This window comes from Lissotriton vulgaris, chromosome 1_1, assembly GCF_964263255.1.
Source record: "Lissotriton vulgaris chromosome 1_1, aLisVul1.2, whole genome shotgun sequence".
In the NCBI taxonomy this organism is placed as follows: domain Eukaryota; kingdom Metazoa; phylum Chordata; class Amphibia; order Caudata; family Salamandridae; genus Lissotriton; species Lissotriton vulgaris.
This window is the reverse complement of record NC_141685.1, coordinates 1245368407-1245393085: the sequence shown is the minus strand read 5'-3', so window position 1 is coordinate 1245393085 and position 24679 is coordinate 1245368407. Positions and strand designations below refer to the sequence as shown.

Here is a 24679-nt window from a genome sequence, read left to right as displayed (position 1 = left end):
ATTTTTGGAAAATTCTCAGAGCATGCAATCAATAAAGCAAAATATTTCACATACCTCATTGGATGCCCTCCTACCTCACTGGAATGGGTTGGTGACTTACAGGTTCTGAATCATGGGTGTAAGTACCTCACAATTTACATTACGGAAGATTTGCAAAGGATGTGGGTGAGAAAAATCTGGTCACAGTTGAATTGTTTAACCAGAGACCTGGGGTTTTGTTAGGCGCTCTCTCTGTGCACCCTGGGATGCTACTCTATTTACAAAATGGTAGTACTATTGTGCTTGCTCTATCAATGACAAAACTACCCATATATTAGTCCGAGCTCCTTCTTTACCAGCATTGATGCATCCTTGCAGAACTTCCTCTGGTATCACCGTCCTCCTAGAGTTGTTCTTTCGAAATATTGTGAATCTACTTTTGAAGGAGGTTTAGTGACCTCCAACATCACTTGATACCATAGGGGTTTCCATATGGTGGTTCAAAAAGTATGGGAACCCCGTCATTGCTTCTGAGAAATGCAGTGGGTGCAGATTACTCACCTACTTAATTGTGGGTCAACCTCTCTCTTCTGCCAGCCAGAGGAGTGGTCTTTTGCATCTGGAATGAGGCTTCCATCCATAGATGTAGGATGGGCACGAGTTTTGACATAGGAGACACCACTGTGGTCGGGGTACTGGTTGAGGCGGGAGCCTGAGCTGCAGGGATTTAGACAATGCGATTCTATTGATATCTTGAAATTGGGGGTCGGACACTGTCCGGAGTCATACTAAGATACTTGTAGATTCAGCATGCGTCCATGCCTCATATTACGGACCTGGAGGAGCTCCCTGACTGTAGTCTAATTGAGGCCAAAGTATTAGCTGGGGAACTGATGAATCATAAAATATCAAAAGTTTATCATTCCCTTGTGGTCAATTCGTCTGACTCATTTGGTATGCTGGAAGCCCTCTGACAGAAGATGATTGGAGAGATAGATGGGCCTCCCCATGGGAGACTGCGATTGAATTACAATTAAGAGGCATACAATTGAAGTATTTACACAGGGTCTACTTCAAATGTAACAAATGTAACAGGCTCTGGAAGATGGAAATGGTGTCTATTCCGAGTTGTCCGAGATGTTCCTGCCAGAGGAAAGGCCTCATACGTTTGGACTTGTGAAAAATGTTCCCCCTTCTGGGAAGGGGTACTTCTATGCCTGAGGGGGTGATGGCTTGGAGGCTTCCCAGAGAGCACAATTTCACTTTGTTCCACATTACAATTGACATAGACAGTGACAGATGTAAATTGGTACTGCTGTGGTTGGGTCTTGTAGTGGCCAAAAGATGCATCGCCAGAGCCCACATCATTAAAGGGGGGAAGAAGCACCTGGACCACTATATTAGTTCAGAAAGACCTGTTTATGTGGCTAGAGGAAGCTCTCACAAACATTACAAAATAAGGTCTTATGAGTGCTAATATAGAGGTATTCTCCTCGAGCCCTGTGTCAGGCAATACCAGCAGAGACGTTTTAAGACATGGGCAAATTGAGGCTCCTGATAGAGCCAGATCTGTTCTGCAGAGAGTGTTCCCCCAGCATAACCTTACAAGTGAGGAGATTAATAACCTCAATAGAAGGAACCTACTTATTTTAATATGGGTAAGATGGACCTCTATATGCATTCAGTAAACTAGCAATACCAGTCCCTCTGAAATTAATCGATCATATATGCTTTCATTAATAGGTGCCTTGTTGTATAGCTAAGGATCTATTCAAACCTAAAGAATCTAATCACAAAGAAGTTCAGTGGAAGAACTAACATTAATCATCTTCCCCAAAGAGTGAGTTGATTTCAGCAAATTATGAATAACCAATAGGCATTAAATAATCCGAGAATATAATACTTGTTGTCTATAATTTATACAGGCACTGTAAACCTACCGAGGGTCAGCACCTCAATTCACATGTGAGGTGTAACTTTAAGTTGGACTAAGACAACTTAAAAGGTGGGTATTGAATCTCTAAACCCAATAAAATAGTGTTTAGCTACGGACATGAATGGAGCTAGAAACATTAGAAACGAGTAATTTTGGATGAGTGTGGAGCTGAAAGTGAACAATGGGATCACAAAAAAAAGCACAGGGATATTCCTCTTCTTTCTTATAAGTCATTTGTCATGGACACAGCCACGATTGGAAAGGGGCAGTGAATGTTCAACATGACACAGAGAAAATGGTCTTGATTTGTATGAAATAGGAATAGAATGTTGGAATAGTGGATTAACTTACTGGGTAAACATAGTATTAGACTATTAGAAGGTAGCCTTTTGTATTGTAAACGTAAGCCAAGAATAAAGTTTGATAATGTATTTTATTAAATTGTTTCTACAGAACTATTTTAACTGTCCTGAAGAAGGTGGTGCGCACAGTAGAGATCCACCGAAACGCGTCGACTTGATTTGTTTATATAATTTTTAAATGTATTTTGAATGTATTGCCAATGATGATTCCTGCCATGGTACAATGTACTTATGAGACTAACTGAGTGCTTAACAACAACAGTGCACCAGTGCAAACAAACAACTGTTATAAGGAATACCTATCTGTATGTTTTTAATTGGAATGTTTTTACAATTTGTGTTTTAGAAAATAATAAATGCTTGGACATACAATACACAAACTTACTGGCTACGTGGTATATAATTCTTTAGATTGTAAGTGCTAATTTTGTTGATTTTAAGTATAAGTGAGTGACTGAATGTGCGATGGCCATCTATTAATTTAATAGATTGACCAGACTTGATCTAGAAAGTTGTAACTCAAGGGAACCTCTTTCTACTTTTGAGCTTTGCTTTACCCAGTTCCCTTGACGCATAAGGGTTACTCTCCTCATATTGATACTGCAGAGAGTGTTGCCATGAGGATCATGAATACTTATTAAACTGATTGTTTCAAATATAATTTTTCCTAAATGTATTTTTAATGTGGGTGATGTATATGAGTCGATTACAGACATTTTGCTGAGAAATTTTGTGTTTATATTTCTTGCAACATCCGTAAAGACGTTTCTTTTAGCTCAAAACACAACGTCACATATGAGAAATGAGAGGATATCACATAGAGATTATCTGCAGTAATATTAGTGAGCTCCTGCTGTGTTACAATATTTGAAAACACGTCACTATCCAAGAATTTTAGATTAAACTCATATAGAATTTGTACCAGTGTGCTTGTGCACTGTCCGTGACCTGGACAAAGAAGGATTAAAGAGCTGAAATTGGATCATGAATTCAAAGCTGTTCTTATCAGGGGCCCCCAAAATACGTTTAGCCCAGGACACCCACTATCCTTAACCCCTTCCATGCTCATGACGGAATGGTTCCAGCATGAGCGTCGGTTGAGCTGTGCTCATGACGGAACCGTTCCATCATGAGCCGATAGGCTCATTAGAACCTTCAGCACAGCGCGAAAATTCGCGCCGCGCTGAAGGGGTTAAGATGCCCCTGAATACCAGATGTCATAACAAGTCAAGTCATAACATTTGTATAGCGCACTACATACCCAGAGGGTTTCAAGGCGCTTAGGAAGGGGAGGAGGATTATTTGTCAAATATCCACGTTTTAAGCTGCTTTCTGAACGCTAGGTGGTTCTGGGTGAGGCGCAGGTAAGCGGGGAGTGAGTTCCATGTTTTAGCAGCCAGGTATGAAAAGGATCTGCCTCCCATGGTGGTCTTGTTGATGCGAGGTACAGTGGCGAGGGCTTGGCTGGAAGACCGTAGTTGGCGGGGGGGGGTGTAGAAGGACAGGCGAGAGTTGAGGCAATCTGGTCCGATGTCGTAGAGTGATTTGTGTGCGTGGGTAAGCAGTCGGAAAGTGATCCTCTTATTGACGGGTAGCCAGTGGAGGTCTTTAAGGTGACCAGAGATGTGTTCGTTGCGTGGGATGTCTAATATGAGTGATAGTGATATTCGTACCTTTAGAATTTTGAAGGATCCTTTATTGGCCTACAAGAGGGCTTTGAAATATACTTGAAGTATTTAATGGGGATTGTTGATGTTGAACATGTTGATCAGCGGTTGGGGATGTTATGTGCATTCAATGACGCACTACCTTATTGTAGTTGTTTTGTGTATGCTATGTTAAAACTCAATACCAATTATTATTACAAAAAAGTCTAAGACCGCAGAATATGCTTAATGTCCAAAGACCAACTTTCTGTTGTCAAGGCACACACAAAAATGAAAGTTGTGCATGCATTGCCTAATAAGTAGAAGGTTCCTATCTCCCATATCTTACACTTTGTAGTTCAGGAAATGATAGCTACAGTGGACCACAGGTTAGAGCAGTAATCAGCAACATAAAACCTATCCCTTGAATTCATATTCTGTATCCATCCTCTGCCTCAAAAGCCTTCATGTCATCAGCATAACAGATCCCAGCCACGGCACGTGTCAAAGTTTGTTCACAGTGTGACACTTTTACATAAACTCAAGAGGCATAGACCCATCAAGTGACTGGTTGACTCTTAGCATGCACCATGTCAACTATGAAGGTGACCACCACAATGGCTGGCCTTGATGATTCGAAAAGTGGTCCAACAAATATCAAGACAGCTTAGCCCGTCATAGACACTCTCTGAGAATGCCTACATAAGTGCATTATGCTTTACATGTTGTTGTTAGCTCCCAAGTCAGGCTCCATTTTTAAAGTGTTAAGTTAGCCTGTCTAAAATTAGTCCACAGTCTGCATGTCATTATTGTTCGCTAAACTTGTGAAATTGTCATTTTTCAAACCTAAATACTGATTCGTTATTACATCGACAAACACAAGTCTGACACAAACCTTTCAATATCTACATCTCAAGGTTTAAAAGTAGATATGTAAGGTAAACATGAAGTCGGAGTTGACATATATTCACCTTGCTAGCTTAGACCGGTTACATCTTGGACTTTGAGAAAACCCCAGTAGATTGTATAATTCAGGCTTAAATGCAGTGGTCAATATCCTATATAAACCACAGGAATTGAACATTAAGCTTGAGAGGTATTCATACCAGGTTATCACAAGAGGTGCCACCAGTCTGCTGTGACATCCAATCTTATGCCCAGAATCGATCCAGTGATGAGAGTATCTGAGCCAGCTGTTGTGTTTTCCTTCTGAAGGCACACTCTCTTCCAGGCCGAAATCTGATAACACAGCTGATCAGCTGCAAACATGTATGCAGTGCAGGGGCCCCAAGAAACTCTAGAGTCAAGTTAGCTATTCCATGCTCTCATAGTGTAGCACATACAAGTAGCAGTAGGGTGGTAGACAGTTACGAACATTTTAGAACATGTTCGAACTGTTAGTTTTATTCTCGCTGCCAGCAACAGATTAGAAGAACCTGGTTAATTCCGGAAGGCCGAATTTGAGCTGCAAACTGCTTAAAAGATGTTAGGATTTAAAAAAGTGACTGCACTGAGTGGTTAATTTTTACTGTGTATAGATACCTGTTACATGCTTGGAGACTAAGGAGCTCATTATGATTCAGCGCAGGCATCAGTCCGCCCGCCATCATAACGGTGATGGGATCGCCCGCCGGATGTGCAGCGGTCCCACCAGCCCAATTAGGATGCACCTGCCATATTGGCGGGCACATCCTGGCCTTTTACCATTGTGGACGTTGTTGCTGGCTGCCGCACAGTCCGCAATGGGAAAAGAGCATGCACAGCATTTCCCTGCACCACGTGGCAGGCCCACAACAGGCCCCCAAAGCCAATCTCCGCCAGCCTTTCCGTGGCGGCATCACCGCCACGGAAAGGCCTATACTCACCCACATCCTAATATGGCAGGCGGTGCCTGCTAGGCACCACCACCATATTAGTGGCCCAGCTCCGCCCGGCAGATACTTGTGTTGATTGCCACCAGTGGAAAAGCGGCGGACGGACTTTGCGTCCGCCGCGATACCTACTGCCATCCTAATATGGCGTGGGTATTTCTTTACAATGGTGTAACGATCACCACCGCTGATCCGGCGATGGCGATCGTTACGCCTTCGTAATGAGCCCCTAAGAACCAGGATGTTGAAATTATCCAACAGCCACTGAAACGAGTATTAATGCACTGAAATGTCTCTGATTTTATATTTTGCTTGTTATTGTGGAACAGTTTTCATATATTTTTTATAATGATAAATGATAGGAAGCTTTAAAAGGTTTTTATTACTGGATGATTTCACCTACTTTTGTAATGAAATTGTTTTTAGCAATGGGCTTCTTGCATGTGACACCTTATTTAGAATTTTCTTTTAGTGTAAATGATACATGTTGACATCAGCTCTGGCATAGACTCTGGCAAGCTGCCCTGCATTTGTGCACTTTTATCAGGGGATAGGGGAATTCCCAATCAAATTGTAAGAGGAACATTTAATGTACATGAGTGCTATCAATATCATTTTCAGAACTGGTGACTTGATACTATTGTTCATGCCTGTATAATCTGAAGAGGTTTTATGGTTTTCACAAAATCGAATAAAGATAGTTCTACTACTACTATTTTCCAAACCTCACCCTCAAAGAGGCTTGGTAAAACATTGTTGAAAGATAGTATGAAGCTTGCAGGATTTAGCGATGTGAATGACTCAGTTAGATGCATTTTGTAGCCATTGTGGAGTCCAACTTTCTGCACAAGTTGTTGATGCCCTTCATGACCTTCTTGTCTTGGTTGCCAAACTACAAACCCCATCTTTCCGCCTGTGACAGCCTTCCCACCGATATATTGTGGATTTCAGATACATCAGTTATTCTCAAAACAAAAATGTAAACCCTTTAAGTAAACAGCACATGCAGCAATCACATCAGTCCAGAGACATTGATTTATGTCTTTCACCTTCATATTTGCATTCCTTTGATTGGAACTCAATATAATACACATACAGCCAATCACACACAAGCACACTTACCCCATTCAATGTAATAACCGGTGCACCCATTCAATGGATTAGTTCCTCGAGACATTCTGCTGAAAACATATTTTATAACTATTTCGCTAACAGCACAAACAAGATGCAACAATCGGTCAAACGTATGAGCCATGCCTGCATTTTTTCTGGTTGAGCTCTTTGTAACTGGTAACCTGACATGTGGATCTTGTAGTATAGGGCAACAACAAGAGAAGTATAGATGATATACATCATGGCTGATGCACAATACCTTTTTCTTTTTAAAGTCAATGAGAGTAGCAATAAAGGAGGCCTGCAGCATATCCGAAGAAGTAATACCTGTAAGCACTAGGAAGAACAAGAAAGCTGAGTTTTCTACATTTTGTCAACTGTGTCTACAGCATTTAGAGGCTTGTTAATGAATGCCTCGTACAGATAAATGCAAATGCATCTCCAATACACTGCCTAGGTAATAATGCCATGCTTGTTTCCGTGGATATGGTGGGGTCAGTGGAAAAGAGCAGTTCCGTTTGATTACCTTTTCCAACATTTTCTGCCAGAACTGTCGCCAGAGGATGATAACAATGATGGCTACCAAGATGAAGATGATTGCGACCAGACATCCAATCAGTATGCGTGTGTTACTGTCATCTACTTTTAGAGTTGGATCTGTTGTCAGGAAGGAAAAGAGAGCAGGAGATGAATAGAAGAGTGTGTTTCACACCAACCATGCCTATTGTGAAATGATTGAATACAGTTAACCCACTGGTGAATTTGCTAAGAAGAGAGTCGATATAATTCACATACAGCCAATCACAGCCAGCGCCATGAAACCATCCGGTGTACGTGCGCTTTATAAATGATTCTTAACATAACGTAACATATCATAACATTCAAAGTTCTTTGGTCTACAATGATCAAACTATTCTATCATCAAAATACTATCACTAAACATATCCTACATTTCTTACTGAGATTCACATAACTGAGCCAAATATTCACTTCATTCACCCACCCCATTCCCTCAGCATAAACAACTGATTAGGTCACAATGGTTTCCCAAAGATATATGACATCGAAATAAAATACCTTTCTGACTGCAATCAGTGCAACTTAATTTACAGGATCTGCCCTGAGGTTTGGCACTAAACAATTATCATGTTCTTAAAACATATAATGGAACCTGAATTTCCTTTACTTGACCTATATATATATATATATATATATATATATATTTTTTTTTTTAATATATCTTAACAGCGTCAATATTTCATAAGTTTTACTCATCATCATCAGCAGGCAAAATTTACACAAGGGCAATACTATGATATTTATAATGAGAATATTGAGGAGCATGAGGAGCATATATACAAGCCCCTATCGCCATGGTAACGTGACTTTTTTCGACATTCCTATGGCGATAGCAGCTTCGCCTTATTTACAAGGCAGTGTTAAAGCCACTTAATGAGGCTTAACTCTGCCTTTTAAATAAGGCCCCATTTCACGCTATGCTTAGCGTGAAAGGGGAGGGCAATGGGTGTTGCGGTGGGTATTCCACTGCAACACCCATTGATTCTGATGCTGCCTCCTATTTACAAGGGAGGCGTAAATAGGAAGCAGTGTCAGAATTAAGACTAGGGAAAACCTGGTCTTAACCTGGCAAAGAGAGGAGAAATGTTTCATTTCACATTGTTTTTGCTGTTTTCATGTGTGCTGCGTTTGTGCAGCACACATGAAAACAGCAAAACGCCAATGATTGTTTAAGTATAGGAAGGTCCCCTTTCCTGCACATAAACAATCATGTTTAACAATCTTTCCCTGCATGCAGACACCCTTGCACTATTGGGCAAGGGTGCCTGCGTTGACGCTAAGCTGCTAAACTTAAAGCTAGCGCAGGCGGAAACGCATGGCTGCACCATATTCTTCTAAATATGGTGCAGCCCTACGTTTCAGAAGTAGCAGAACATGTCGTTAATCCAAGGAGGCTAACGACAGGCTCCGCCACTTCACTTGTACATATGGCCCTGAGTGTCTTCAAAAAACAACTCCGAAACAAGTCCATCGTCATGCCTTACTCCTCAATTTGTTGAAGAAAACAAGACAAAAGAAAGAACTAGATACGTACATTTAATAACATAATTAAATCACCCTCCCACCTGTTATGGTTTATATAAGTATCCCAATATAGGCTCAGGTAGTCACCTAACCTTTCACCTATATTCTCCCTACCATTACACTACATAACGGTTCTTAGGACTGACCCTTTACCTGGTTATGGTACTGCATACAGGACGTGGGGTTTTCCCTGAAAACTAGCCTCATCCATTATACATGATGATTCTTGGAAACTCAGCAGGACTACCATCTCCTGCATAATAACTATGTACAAGGGTCATTCCTTCCATCATCCTAAGTCCAACCTGACACAGCAAGGTAGAACCCCTGAGGGTACCACTTTAGGTATATAGACACCATATCTTGCTGAGGTAGACAGAGGAGAAAAAGGATTTCCATGCAGACACACTGACGCGAGACGCTGAGGTTCCTAGACGCAGACACTCCAGCGTGCAGTGGTCTGAAATCCCTTGCGGGTTGTCCATCTCGAGACCAAGACGGGGTCCCACAGTCTCTCACTTCAGGTAATGGGGTTGACTTTATCCTAGAGGGATTCTTGGCTTTTACACATACATACATGCTAGGTACACTTAGGTACATATAGTTAGGGTTGCATCATAGGAGTACGCATTCTACTGTAATGTACTTTTATACTTGCCTGTTTTCATTGCTTTAGCACGAAGGTAGAAATCCACCATCCTTTTACTCTGTTAGTGCTTACAACCATCCCAGGAGGGGCAAACCCACCTTCCATAACAGCCACAACAGAGGACCTGCTCATGCTAAAATTGGGTGCTCTCCTACAGTTATCACTTCAAGCACTTGAAAGGAGACTTTCACTGATAGAGCTAAGGTTGTCAAAAATTGAAAAAGCAACATCGGCGTCCATCGATTGTTTAAAGACTAATAAGGTGACTTTGGGCCAAGTGCAAGTTAAAAATGGACATGGGGGATTATTGTCTCAAAATCCTGTATTACCGTCTAATTCGCCCACCATACCTGGGACTAGCCCAATGCGGGAATTACCCGTTGATCCTCCTGAAAATGTCTTGACAAAGGTCAATAAGGAGAAGTCTATTGTGGCACATCAATACAAACAGGAAATTGGTCCAATGAAGATTACTAGAATTGATTTGCCTGTACGTTGTGGTCTTAGCTGGGGTACCAGAACAAAGCAATGTTAGTGAGGAATCTCACAGGTCCCTAAAAAATAAAGTCACAGATTGTCTCAATAAAAATAGACCGCTCCCGGCACATATCAGCAGTGACATTTTAATGGTTCGTAGGGTGTCCTGGGTGGGTCATAGGCCAAAGAATATTAGGGGTGACTCTGTTCTGGTTAATTTTAGGGACCCATGGACTGTAGCCCACATATGTGAGTGAATGTAGTATAATCCCGGGACAGCTATTCAATCTCTCCCATTGTCATACTTTAATCCACCTGGCCTCCCGTGTAGGAGATTAGACACGGAAATTAGACACGGAACCAGATTGGAAGCTACTGGGGCCCAGAGTAGTGGCAAGGGTAAACAAGGACAGGTATGCACAACCTTTTGTACCCTTTGACATCTGCACCCAAAATAGATATAGCTGCCTGGATACGGTAGATTGACTGCAGCACAATCATGGGGGCACAATAGGGCTACGGCAGGAGAAAGTAAGGGTGAATCCAGCAAATGAATTGAGAGGAAGTTCTATACTCAATAGAGGAGACAAGACTGTAGGTGGCAGTCCAGTAATTATAACGTCCCCAGTCACTCAAGTCAATCTACAACTGCCTATCATAGGCACTATTGAACCTGCACCAAGTGTAACTGATGCAGGTAATACATTGGACCCTCTGTTGGCTGGAATAAGATCGTCTGAAGGGGGTTCCAGGGGATTTGTTGGTAGTATTGACTTGGGTTGCAAGCCAGATATACCCAAGATATTGTCATGGAATGGCGCAGGTCTACCCAACAAAATGCCATGTCCTGATTGGGGATCTTTGTGGATAAAAATGACATGTGCCTCTTCCAAGAGACCTGGCCCCGAGAAGAACAACTACGTAGGGGGTAGGCCGCCCTTCAGGAGGTCTTACTATTTGGGTTGGCTCCCATCTGAGATGCCCAGCCAAGACACTGACTACTTACTCTGAAGATGTCCAATGCGTAGTACTTGTATGGCCTAATGCTTTCAAGCTTGCCCTCATTAATGTCTATTCTCGCCCTGTTAGCATAGCCAGCGAATCAAGGACTATTGAAGCGTTGTCACACTTTCTGCACACCATCTCGAGCGACACTCTTCTTCTGGTAGCGGGTGATCTGAATTGCCATTTTGAGCCTTTAGCGGGTATGTTGGATGGCGTTTTATTGGCAGAGGATGACTATTGGTCGATACCAGCGACCAAGGCTCCATCTCCAAGGGCATGGTCTCCTCTGGCCATACAGATAACGGCTCTAACTTTAAACCATTCTTTACGGGCATGTAATGGCCGTACGCCTTCGGATATCCCAGCCAACTGTACATTTAACAAACTTGGACACAAGTCACGTCTTGACTATATCCTGGCTAAAACAAGGCTATGGCCAAAGGTCATAGATTTTAATCTTATCACAAGAGTCGAGAGTGACCATAACGCTTTAATTTTGGAGCTGGACTCCCTCGGCATTAGTAAAAAAAAGTACTCCCAGTTCTGGGGATTCTGATGATAGGCTTACATTATCTAATGGTAGACATAGAGTCAGGTGGCACAAAATAATGGAACATCGGAAAGAACTCTGGAACTTATATAGCCGGATAGTTCCTCTGTTTGTAGAGGTTGATGTGCTAAATACTCAATCATTGCCCCCCGATTATTATATAATGCAGGCTCTCCACATGGATCTAGTATCCAACTTGGCAGAGGTATTTAATCCTTGGGTGGCTAAAAAGAATAAAAGGGCTCAAAAATGCACCTGGTATAATGCAGCTTGTAGAAAGGCAAAGTCAGAGCTAGTACAGGCTCTAAAGTCAAATACTAACAAACTTGAAATTTGAGCTAGGAGGGCACATTATAAACAGTTGATTAAATGTGCAAAGGAAGAGTGGGACCACAATAAGTGGGCTAATTTATCCATCGCTTTAGTAACAAAAGATTTCCGGAAATGTAGGTCTAGGCTGTGGTGAACCACAAGCTGCCATTGAACCAAACACAGCAGTGGAAGTTTGGGAAGACCACTTCCGGGCCTTGTATTCTCCAGAGGATGACACGGAAATCTTAGAAATTATATCGGCAACCCCAGCTTTTATCCCACAGTCTGAGGTGGTAGAGTTCGCGACAGCGGAAGTTTGCAATGCAATCTCCAAACTTGCCGTAGGAAAAGCCCCGGGCTTAGACAAACTCCCGGGAGACCTCTTTAGACACGAACCAAAGATAAGGGGCCCGTATTTCCAAATCCTCTTCAACGCGGTCCTGAGAGGCATGGCGGTTCCCTGTACTTGGCTGGGCACAGAGATAGTTCCGATATTCAAGAAGTGCTCTCCTCTGCTCCCAGCCAACTAGAGGCCCATCAGCCTCATGAACGCCCGCAGAAGATCTTTGCGCGACTTATCCTAGACCGCCTTCAGGACTAGATAGAGGAGCACGCAATTCTTAGTCCGTACCAAGCAGGGTTTAGGAAGAACACTTCCACCATGGACCAAATTTTACGTTTGTCACTACTATTTTGGAAAACGGTGAGAATAGAGGGTGGCAGCCTCTATATGGTGTTTGTTGACCTTCGCAGTGCTTTTGATTTAGTCCCCCGGGGGAAACTTTGGTCTGTGCTCCTCGAGTTGGGCATACCGATTCAACTTTTAACCATATTGATGAGGTTACACGAGGCGAACTTCGCCCAAGTCAGATGTGGGAAAAACGGTGCATTGTCATCTAGATTTTCCGTTGTCAGGGGGATAAGGCAGGGGTGCATACTCGCACCTACCCTGTTCTGCCTCGATGTCAACGGGGTAATTGTGTGCCTGAACGGAGTGCAGAACAACAATGTTCCAAAGCTGGCGGCCGGCAGAAGGGTACCTGCGATTATGTTCGCCGACGACATCCTTTTGTTGTCAAAGTCCCCAATGGGGATACAGCGCATATTGGACGGCTTTAAATAATTCTGTAGAGGTCAGGGTCTGGAGATAAATGCTCTTAAAACCAAATTTATGATCTTCAACCCCCCCGCTACTACTCGGCCAAACCCCAGTCGAGGTACAACAAGACTGGAAAGGGTTTCAACTTTTGATTATCTGGGGGTCACCATTAACAAGACCTTGACGTGGGGCCCCCAGCAAATCAAGTCACAACTTAAACTGGCCCAACTTGCAGGCGGAATCCTCAAGCTATCCAATAAGTCCACTATTAAACCTGTTGGTCAACCATTGGAGATATATAAAACGCAAGCAAGGGGTGCGATTATGTATGGCGGCGAACTATGAGGATACTCTTGTAGGGCCAAAATCATTAAGATAGAAAACAAATTTCTAAGGCAGCTGTTAGCATTACTATCTAGCACTCCACTTTTTCCTCTAAGGCTTGATCTGGAGGTGAGACCTATCGATGAGGAGCTAGCGCTCAAACCTCTTAGGTTCTGGCGTAGGCTCTGGACAACACCGGAGCTGTTAAACTACAGGCTGGAACTTAAAGAAATACTAACTTTTTCTAGGGCAGGGAAAATTCCTTGGCTTATGTTTATAAAGAATGGATGTGTAAGGCTAGGAGTACCTCTCCTATGGTTTGATCCCGAGAGGGGTTGCAAAATGGTTACACGCAAGTCACTTACGAGAACATTCGTTGATAATAAACTTACTGCTGCTTTGTCCAATCCCCATGCTGGCATCTTAACTGATTCTTTTTTAACGATCAAAGACTTTTATTACTTTGAGTATTTCATGGATGACATTTATCCTATTTTAGCAAGGAAACTGTATGTACAGTGGAGATATGGTACTCTACCTTTGAGAACCTTTACTAGTAGATGGTCTTCCGCTGCTCCGAAAATTGTCTTGGGTGTAACTGTGACATGGAAAATGATCTGCACGTTCTCTTCTTTTGTCCAGCATACTGCAAGCCCAGGAGGTTCTGGCTCGTACCCTTGTGTAAGAACTTGGGTTTTGTACACTGTTTGCATGCTTTTAGAGTACTAAAAACAGATACAACCAGACCCATTGTATTTGCTGTTTCGCAGTTTCTGGCAGCTAAGTGGTATAAGCGAAGGCATTTAATTGCCAGTACATGATCATTGACTAACAGCTATCTGTAAGACACTGTTTTCTCTTGAAATCCTTGCAAACTTTTTATTCTATGGTTTTCTAGCAAACTATTTATTGGTTTTATGTAATAGTGGTCTATAGTAATGGTATTAATCCATCATGTCTTGCTAAAATTAATTGAATTGCCATCCATGTATATTGCCTTTTATATGTTCTTGTATTTCTTTTATGGCAAATGCCGAAATAAAAATGTCTTCATGATGCTTACAATCATTTATATATGTTAGTGTCTGGTGGTTGTTTCAGCACACCTATCTTACACTAGAATGACGCTGGCTCAATAAATGCTTATTGAAAAGCATCCTCACCCGTTTATTCTGTGTATCTCACTGAGAGAAAGTGAGCACAAGTGACTGAGTGAAATGTAATACACTGTTTCCACAATCCTGAGGGATCAGGGTTGTCATGTTCGAGCATTGCCAAGAACTATTCTCTCCTTGGTAAGGGGGTTTTCTATTGGCACTGTGAACTAGCTGGTATGCAGGCTAACATACCCGGTGGGGATGTCTAGGATCAGTCTGGACACCAATCCTACAGTGTATGTTGTCTCAAAGCGCAGATCACATATAGGTTTATAGGAACTACACAACACACCTATTCCATATCTACCAATTCCCAGCTATTTGCTTCACACCTCTATACAGTGTAAGCTGTATCAAAACCATCTCCCCCCTCGGTAGAAGCAATTGGTATCTTATCTGTGTACGATCAATTACCTCTGTCCCAGATCTCACCTCAAATCGTACAGACGTTTATAAGCTTAAGTCTAAGTAGGTTAACCATTGGAGGAACCCCCTTTGAAAGTTAATCAAGCACAGGTGTTCAAGGGTCTCAAAATCCAACTAAGTCACCAACATGTTGTTAGCAAGTTTGCCCATGGCTATGAGGTTCTATAACCCTCTATACCAGAGTTAATGGGGTGGAGGGTCACATTTTTTTCCAGGACAATATTGTTATTTTTGCTGCACCTGGGGAATTCAATGCTATCACCAGATCTGCCTTGAACTGATAGCGCAACATTTGTGTGTGTACACTCAACATGTTCTGGATCGCTTTCAAAATATCAGTATAGAAAGGGACCATCTGGGGGCACATAAGCTTTGCCCCCCCCCCCACCCCCCCTCTAGAGTTGCATCCCATACAGCATGGTGGGCTACTGTTGAATAGGGATATCAATTCAGTTGCACTTTGTAATGTGCTTCTTTTCCTGGTGTGATCCATACATTGTAGTGTAGGTCGTTCCATAAAGTCTGCCATTGCTACTCTAAGATCATCACTCTTATTCTATCCTGCCACTTAAGTCTGTATGGTGTATCACTGTGTTGTGTCCCCTCCATAGAATAGAGTGTATAATTGTCAGATTATTCACTTGGAACCCATAACCTGGCGTATGAATTTCTCGAAGTGAGTTAAATCTCTAATGGCAACATCTTTCAACCCATGTTGTTCAATGACACAGTTGTGTGTAATGAAATCTTTCCTTTTCCACTACTCAGAAATCCCTTTTGTACTACTTGAAGAACATCATTAGAAAATAGATCCGATAGCATAATGCAGTCACCCTCTTGCCAGTCTGAAAAGGGGTCTAGACACTCAATTATATTCCCTCATTTAGCAGCCACTAATGTAACTAATCACTTTCTTTTTTCCCCTTTTTGGCAATTGACAGAACAGTGACTTCAAGCCATTCCTACTTTCTTCTTCCCCCATGTAGAGCAGGCACAGAACCTCAAGATTTTTCATTCAGATCACATTATGTGATGGAACACTAGAACCGGGTGAAAGGGCGCTGCCTTTGTAAAAAAAAACGGGTCCGGTGACAAGATTGGTAAAACTGCCATTCTTCAAATACTTTGTATCTGTGGTCTATTGATATAATATTTCTCCTTAGTACAGCTGGCTGGTGGTTGCCCTCTAGACGCCTCAGGAAGAAGAGTATTGACAAAGACAGTAAGGAAACATTACATTATTTTGTGGACTGCAGAATACAGTGATCCAATTATGATCTTTGGTGACTTAAAAACCTCAATGAAACGAAAACCCAAGGTGGTTTATCCTTTTTAGGTTTCGCCTGCACATTGCTTTCGCTGTGCTTGTGAAATCTATAATATTTAATATCAATCTTAAAATTAGCTTACAAACTGCCCTTGCTTTTCATTGGTTCCTGTGCTTGCCACTTACTTTTCCAACGTTTCTACTGGCTGTAGCATACTGTTTCCTAGTGTTCTCCTGTGTTTCCCTTATCACTTTCCTGTGGTCCAAGTACCATTTTCATTCGCTTTTGTGGAACTTTTTTTATGTTTTGCTTGCGCACATAGTCGAGACCTCTCAACGCAGTCTCCCTCTCATATGGAACTGTGGTCTACAGCTGCTGGATTGGGGTAATCCTGCTCCTTTCCCTCACTGACAACGTTAGGCTGCACATATACATGTGCCTCTTCACAATGCGCTCTAGTCTTTGTTTAAACTTCTGCATGACGTGCATGTATTCCGAGGCATCAGTTTCATGCCGGCTCGTCTCTTTGTTGCACTCACACAACCTCGGCGAGCAGACCAATAAGGCACATGCAGACTGTTCTCTGTTGCACGCTCTCCAACACCACGAGAGGTCATGCTCACACAGCCTCCACAAGCAGAACAATGAGACACATACAGTCTGTTCTCTATTGCATTCCCTCCAACACCGCAAGCACAAACGATCAATGAGTGCAACATCATTGTATTTTTTCCTAAATTTGATAGTTTATAGTGCACAATCAAGGCGATGATAACCCTGCTCAAAATTATGCTTGTGGTTTTATGTAACGAGTTATTAAGTTTACCTCATTTTATTGTTGCTAGTTTATGTTGGAGTCAGCTGCGACTACGTTCTGGAGTGGCTTGGTGATTTCTTTGTGCTTATATTTATGGTTACCCCGCACAGCGCTTGCGCTGTGTTTATTTTTATGTTTAGCCCACCATTTTAGGAGCCGTCACATTGCCTCTCAACTCAGCACTCCAACCCCCCCCCCCCCATTAAAGACGCGTTGCCTGGACAACGCAACACCGCTGGCATTGAAGTTCTTGCAGCCACCACTCTTAAGGTTATTGGCAGTAGACGCTTTATTATAAGGCACGATAAAACTGACAATAAGCATCCTCAGCCCGATTGGCCATACACAATAATACGTTCCAGCCATCAAACTAATACATTAATTAACTATATCGCGCTCCACACTCCAGACAACTCGCCCCCTTTTTGGCTCCACAAATTTTTCCCTCTCTTGATTCCAAAACTTTCTTGATATGAACAGTCATGCCTATACTTACTCTGGAATCTAACACACGCTCCCTTGCCAAAAATCATACAGACAGACACTGGTATACATCAGAAAAGCAGACGTCAATGGGTCTCTGTCTGTGGCAGCACTTGGTCGGAAAACCAATTCTAGTTCCTCATCCTTAGATCCTTAGTACTGTGTCTCCCTGTGAAGTAGCTGAACAACACTCATAATTGTGTATGTTTTAATGCATGTACAAGTTTATTGTATTTAGTCACCATTTCACCTCCTGATGTCCCCCCAAGCGGAGCCCCCAAGATATCCACTCCTACAGACTGGTCCTTCTCAGCCTGTGCTGCAAAGTCGCCATTCTGTAAAATTCCTTCTTATCCCTTCCACAGGGCCTAGAGCCACCACTCTGACACACCTTTCCCTCATCCTCAGCTCCCTTCCTCTTTTCTGTTTGTTCCTATTATTTATCACACGCTATGTGATAACTCACAAACAAGTCTGCTAGCTTAATCTCACGGAACCCATCTATGCTGTGTCTCTTGAATGCCACTCCGTCCACTCTCTCTTCATCTTTCTCCCACATACCCTGTCCACACTATGTATGTTTTTACCATTCTCCTCACACTCCGCCCTGAAGATTTCTGCTTGACTTGTACACATTCATGTCATCACTACAAAATCTGTGCCAATGGCATGTGTCACTCCCGACCCTTTAGTGCTAGGCGTCTCCAGGATTGTGTATATGTAAAAACAAGGGTCACCCTACTCACACAGAATCAGGGTATCTATAATATAACAAGGAACAATGGTTCCTGTGGTCAATGTGTATAATACACAATAATGATTAAACTCAATGGCAATATTAATTGGTCAAAGTCTGTCAACGAGAGAGTCAGGACTACACACAATAAGGTTGAAAAACAATTACTGTTTATATAGACGTAATAAAGTTCATCAAAAGAAGTGTGCGGTGTCCCAAGTGATCATGTCATTGAACGCTAGGAGGCCGACTTCTGCGGACCTCTCAAGACTGGCAGATCCATCCCTGTCTAAACACTGGGGCCTATCCAAACGGCCTACCGCCACAATAGGAGATGAATCTACTGCTCCCTCTTCTTTTGGATGAATTGCACACCAGGATCTAACGGGTGTGGCACAATTATTCGCATTACACACAGACCTGTGTATTCACCACACGCTCAAAGAACTGTCAGTCTCCTTTCACAGGGTGCCCGGCTGGTCCCATGTTAGTATCCCCTCCCATTTTATGGTCACGTCCGAAACTTGTGTGCACTTTCTCACACTGACAGGCTATTGCTAAACCTCAGGTGCCCCTCACTGCTATATCATGATAAGACACCCTACTGGATGACACACAGTTGACACGCTTATAAAAAAACAAACCATCCCCTAACCCTATGTAGTAAGCGACTCAGTAGACACCAATAGAGTTCAGGTGGAATTTATTCCAAATCAGCTACACCGCAGACCGGAGCGCAGAGTGGTTAAACATCCAGCTCCAACAGCTCTCCAAACAGTTTGAACACATAAAACCCAGCAACAAGGCCACTAAGCAACACTCCAACATTCCACAAGGAGAAGGCTGGAATGGAACATGGCAGTGCAGCATAAGGCTGCAACGCAGGTTAACTTAGGAATACAACACCCTACTAATATGGTAGTAGGCAGTAAATGAACATTATATAATCATGCCATGGTCATTTTTGTATGATTTGAAACCTAAAATATGTCACAAGCTGTCACTCTTGTAAATAGTAGGTTTGCATTTGACTTGGGACAACGCGCTCCTCTTTTGATGAACTTTATTACGTCTATGTAAACAGTTATTGTTTTTCAACCTTATTGTGTGTAGTCCCGACTCTGTCTTTGACAGACTTTGACCAATGAATATTGCCATTGAGTTTAATCATTATTGTGTACCATACACATTGACCACAGGAACCATTGTTACTTGTCATATAGGAGTCTCCAGGATGGCACCTGCCAGTGTGCTCCCGCCTCTTCCCTACATCTACCTCCATGCCTTTCCCTCCTTTCTTCTTTCACCTTCAACATTGAACACTCTCCTCTCACCAAACTGATCCGCATCACCACTCTAGTACTGCTATGTGACTACAAGTCACACTTTCACATCCAGATACACTCAAATTTTTTAAACACACATCTGTATGTCTTTCACACATACATGTCGAGCCGTCACACCTGCACACAGCCAAACACCATACCGCCAATACATGCAATGAGAGCATCACCCATAACAAAGCTCACTTGTGCACCATCATGTTAACACACTCACCACATCAAACAAACTACTCAATAAACATGGGAGCACATGTACCATCCCACCACCACATACAATAATTTACAAAAGCACAAATAACAATGTCACATACCAACCATCACCAGACCCTAAAGCTATCTCTCTCTCTCACACACACACACGTGGAAACCCGCAGATATTAAACAAAGCTTGCACTGCTTCTGTTTCTATACCATTGTATGTACACGAGGGATGCTTGCACTGCTGTTGCATACTCTGTGTCAGCACTGTTATGTGCTTGAGAATATGTACTTCAGTGAAACTACTTTTCTCTGTTCCTCAAAGGGGATCTTACTTCAATAATTTACCCGGCTTCTCTCACAGCTGGTTTCTGCTTTGCTCTTCAGTAAAACTGTTTTGAAATACTTTGGGTTAGTATACCCATCTTCCGCTCATACGGTCTCAGTGCCACGGCATAGGCAAGTCTATCAGTTACTGCACAATATATTGGCTTTCTCAATAAACAAGTCATAACACTTCTATGGAGATTCAGCAACTTATATTGCACAAATGCTCACCAAGCTAAAATTGACAACAATCAAAAAATATTATTATTCCCATAGGTGAAACCTATTGCATTTACCAATGCTTATTTAAAATACTGAGGACCTCAGTATTAGTGGCCTGGTATGTATTTGATGCATTATTAATTTTAACTGGAAGGAAAAGATTTTTAACCTGTAACAATCATTTGGTAGCTGATAGTGTTGTAGATGCTGATAGTGTTGTAGATTTACATACTGTTGGCGTCCCAGGTGCCAACATGCTAAAGGCTCGTCTTTGCTCTGAGAATTCTTTCCTTGACCTTGGACTTCCACTGGTGTTGAGGGTGCCTTTCAGCATTGAACTGCCTCGAGTAAAGTGGGCGGTGCTGGCTGTTGAGCCTTTTATAGAGCTGGTTCTTGGGATAAGGCATGGCGTTCTCTGGCCCTTCATTTAAAGACTCCTTTGGAGATTGATTCACAGAGAGAGTGTCCAGTGTGTGAGGGTGTTATATTTGTTCAAGGCTGGGGAAGTACAAACAGTCTTCGATTTTGGCCCCTGAAATCTGAAGGCTGGTCTTTGTCCTGAGTGTGGGTGTCAGTGGGATCCCTAAAAATCAGCTTCTCTAGAGTCAAAGTCTTTGGGTGACATACAAAGAGGACTCCACTCCATCTGGTTCTCTTGTGTACCACAAAGACCTCTGCCATCGACATCAGTTTGGAAACCATTGATGTCCTTGACTACCGCTCAGGACAGAGAGTCCATAGCTCTGAGTCCAACTGCAGTTGGCTGGAATGTGCACAGCATATCTACAGCTACACAAGCTGCAAATAAAATGATACCCCTGGAATCATTATTGCGTGTGAAAAATATCTCCAATTACAATCAATCAATCAATCATAGGCATTTATAGAGCGCTCTACTTACCCCGAGGGTCTCAAGGCGCTAGGGGGTGGGGGGGGTGCTGCTGCTACCCGAACAGCCAGGTCTTGAGCTTCTTCCTGAAGGCGAGGTGATCTTGGGTCAGGCGCAGGTCGGTCGGGAGGGAGTTCCAGGTCTTGGCGGCCAGGTAGGAGAAGGACCTTCCTCCTGTTGTCGTTCTTCGGATGCGGGGGACGGCGGCGAGGGCGTGACTGGCTGATCGGAGGTGTCGTTTGGGAGCGTAGAAGTTGATGCGGTTGTTGAGGTAGCTCGGGCCTTGGTCGTGAAGAGCTTTGTGTGCGTGGGTAAGGAGACGGAAGGTGATTCTCTTGTTGACCGGGAGCCAGTGCAGGTCTTTTAGGTGTCCGGAGATGTGGCTGTGTCGTGGGATGTCGAGGATGAGTCTGGCTGAGGCGTTCTGGATCCGTTGGAGTCTCTTCTGGAGCTTGGCGGTGGTTCCGGCGTAGAGGGCGTTGCCGTAGTCCAGTCGGCTGGTGACGAGTGCCTGGGTGACAGTCTTCCTGGTCTCGGTGGGGATCCACCGGAAGATCTTCCGTAGCATGCGCAGGGTGTTGAAGCATGACGAGGAGACGGCGTTGACTTGCTTGGTCATGGAGAGGGAGGAGTCCAGGATGAAGCCCAGGTTGCGTGCGTGGTCTGTCGGTTTGGGTGCGGTGCCCAGGGCGGGGGGCCACCAGGAGTCGTCCCAGGCGGAGGGCGAGGATCCCAGGATGAGGACTTCCGTCTTGTCTGAGTTCAGCTTCAGGCGGCTGGTCGACATCCACTCGGCTACCTCTTTCATTCCTTCGTGAAGGTTGGCTCTGGCGGTGGCGGGGTTGTTGGTCAGGGAGAGGATCAGCTGGGTATCGTCGGCGTAGGAGATGATGTTGAGGTTGTGTTGGTGTGTGATGGCCGCGAGGGGGCTCATGTAGACGTTGAAGAGGGTTGGGCTCAGCGAGGATCCTTGAGGGACGCCGCAGATGACTTCGGTGGCCTCTGACTTGTACGGTGGTAGACGGACTCTCTGTGTTCTTCCGTCGAGGAAGGATATGATCCATTCCAGCGCCTTCTCCTGGATTCCGACGTTGCTGAGGCGCTGCACTAGGGTGCGGTGGCAGACTGTGTCGAAGGCCGCGGAGAGGTCTAGTAGGATGAGGGCCGCTGTTTCTCCGTTGTCCATCAGGGTTCGGATGTCATCGGTGGCAGCGATGAGGGCGGTCTCGGTGCTGTGGTTGGCTCGGAAGCCAGACTGTGAGGGGTCGAGGGATCCGTTCGTCTCGAGGAAGGCGGCCAGCTGCTTGTTGACGGTCTTCTCGATGACTTTGGCTGGGAACGGGAGCAGCGAGATGGGGCGGTAATTCTTGAGTTCGGTGGGGTCCGCTGTTGGTTTCTTGAGTAGAGCGCTGATTCGGCATGCTTCCAGCTCTCAGGGAAGGTGGCGGTGGTGAAGGAGGTGTTGATGATGTCCCGCAGGTGGGGTGCGATGACGGCGTCGGCCTTGTTGAAGACGTGGTGAGGGCAGGGGTCGGTCGGAGATCCGGAGTGGATGGAGTTCATCATGCGGACGGTTTCTTCGGTGCAGATCGGAGTCCAGGCGGGGAGGGTGGTGGTGGGGGGCGGTGGTTCGGTCGAGTTGGACGTGGCGTTCGTCGTTGGGTGTTGAAGCTGTTGTGTATGTCCGCGATCTTGTTGTGGAAGTAGGAGGCGAGGGAGTTGCAGAGTCCCTGTAATAATGGGGACTAACATGTAGATTTTGGTGCTTGTGCAGCATATTTTTGTGTCTTAGAGATTATTGGCAAATTTTCCTCTGGTGAATTTTGGCAGTGCAGAGGGAAGAGATTGGCTCAAGAAACATAAAGGTTTCAACCCCTTCAACCTACATGAAATTTTAATGGTGCACAGAGTAGGGTGGGTTGGCCAATCCCCCAAAAACATCACGGGAGACTGCATCGGCATTAATTTTCGCAGGCCTCAGTTGGTCTGTAATGTCTTATGCTCACGAGAGCATACACTTGTACCACGTACTGATATTTGTGCTCTCCCTTTTGGGTTACATTTATAAACCCCTCACTTGCCCTTATCCTAAAGTGCCTGTAATCTTACCTTTAGCAAACCGCTTTTCTGTCTTGTCAGATCTGGATATTCCTGACTGACAATCACATCTACGAATTCATTATGCTCAATTGTCAAAAAATGTAAGATTCTCTTCCCTCATCCCCTCCCACTATTCATGATAACTCATCCAGACCAACCAGAACAGCGGCAGACAATGATCTAAATGTTTTGTCCTGGAATATAGCAGGCCTAGAGTCAAGGCTAGAAGACCCAGAGTGGCTTAGCTTAATAAACCAACAGGATATTGTAATGTTTCAGGAGACCTGGGCCACCAAGGAGCTGCATTTTGATGGGTTTCAGTACCATAACATTTTAGCTGCCAAGCCCAGATTGGGCCGCCCATCTGGGGGCCTTTCTATCTGGATTAATATTGCTGCCGGTGGGAGTGTTAAGAATATACCAACTGATAATTTACATTTCCAAGCTCTTTTATTTAAAAGGAAAGTTTTTTTCTTTTTGATTCATTTTTATAATAATGATTTTAATACGACTCCAAACAGGAATTTTTATTGACCTATTTAATTTAATTACCAATTTAGAGTCCAGGCAAGATTTCGATAAAGTTGGTGGCATCTTGTTGGGTGGTGATTTTAATGCTAGGCTCAACGATGCCCTTCCGCATATTAGGACGAATGAACAAAGTACTTCTCACCAAAGGGGTGCAGAATTGCGTTCTTTTTTGAGCTCTCATAATTTGCAAAATGTTATGGATATTATTCCTAATTTTTTACAGAATGCCCAGTTTGTGCCAACTTTCAGAGGTAGGGGGTGTATTTCAACTATCGATTATTTATTTGTCTCACCTCACCTTGCTGACTGTTTATCAGAGGGTGTTGTCATTCCAATGAGTAAAGGGGACCACAACCCCATCAGGGTTGTCATGAGTCTAGAAAAACGACCCATTTTTAAAAGGGAATGTGGTGGTAGGAACTTATCTCCCATGACAGATAAACTTAGACTCAGATGGCGGGGTATTAATACTAAGGAAGTGTTCCGTGCCTTAGTTAGAGATAATTTATGTCTCTTTAACTCATTTCTGTCAGACACGGTCCCTTATCCCAAGGCTGTCTGTGATTTTGTTAAGATTTGTTCAGCCTCTAAATCTTTATTATCAGCAGGGAAATTGAATCAGGCCCCAGATGGTTTAATCGTGAGTGCTCAGCGGCAAACAGAGAATTGCGTAGGGTATTGTCTTCCAAACCTAAAGACCGCTGGGAGGCATTGGCAAGAGCAGCTGACCTAAGGAAGGGTGATGCCTTTTGGGCC

General features: G+C 43.7%; 1 protein-coding gene across 1 annotated transcript in view; it reads right to left on the bottom strand.

The window, feature by feature from the left end:
- Positions 1–24679, bottom strand: part of DDR2 (discoidin domain receptor tyrosine kinase 2) — a 631189-nt gene that overhangs the window by 185678 nt on the left and 420832 nt on the right. The window contains exon 10 of the mRNA XM_086964525.1: positions 7434–7564. Coding sequence (XP_086820651.1) covers positions 7434–7564 — 131 coding nt within the window. The remainder of the gene's footprint in view (positions 1–7433; positions 7565–24679) is intronic.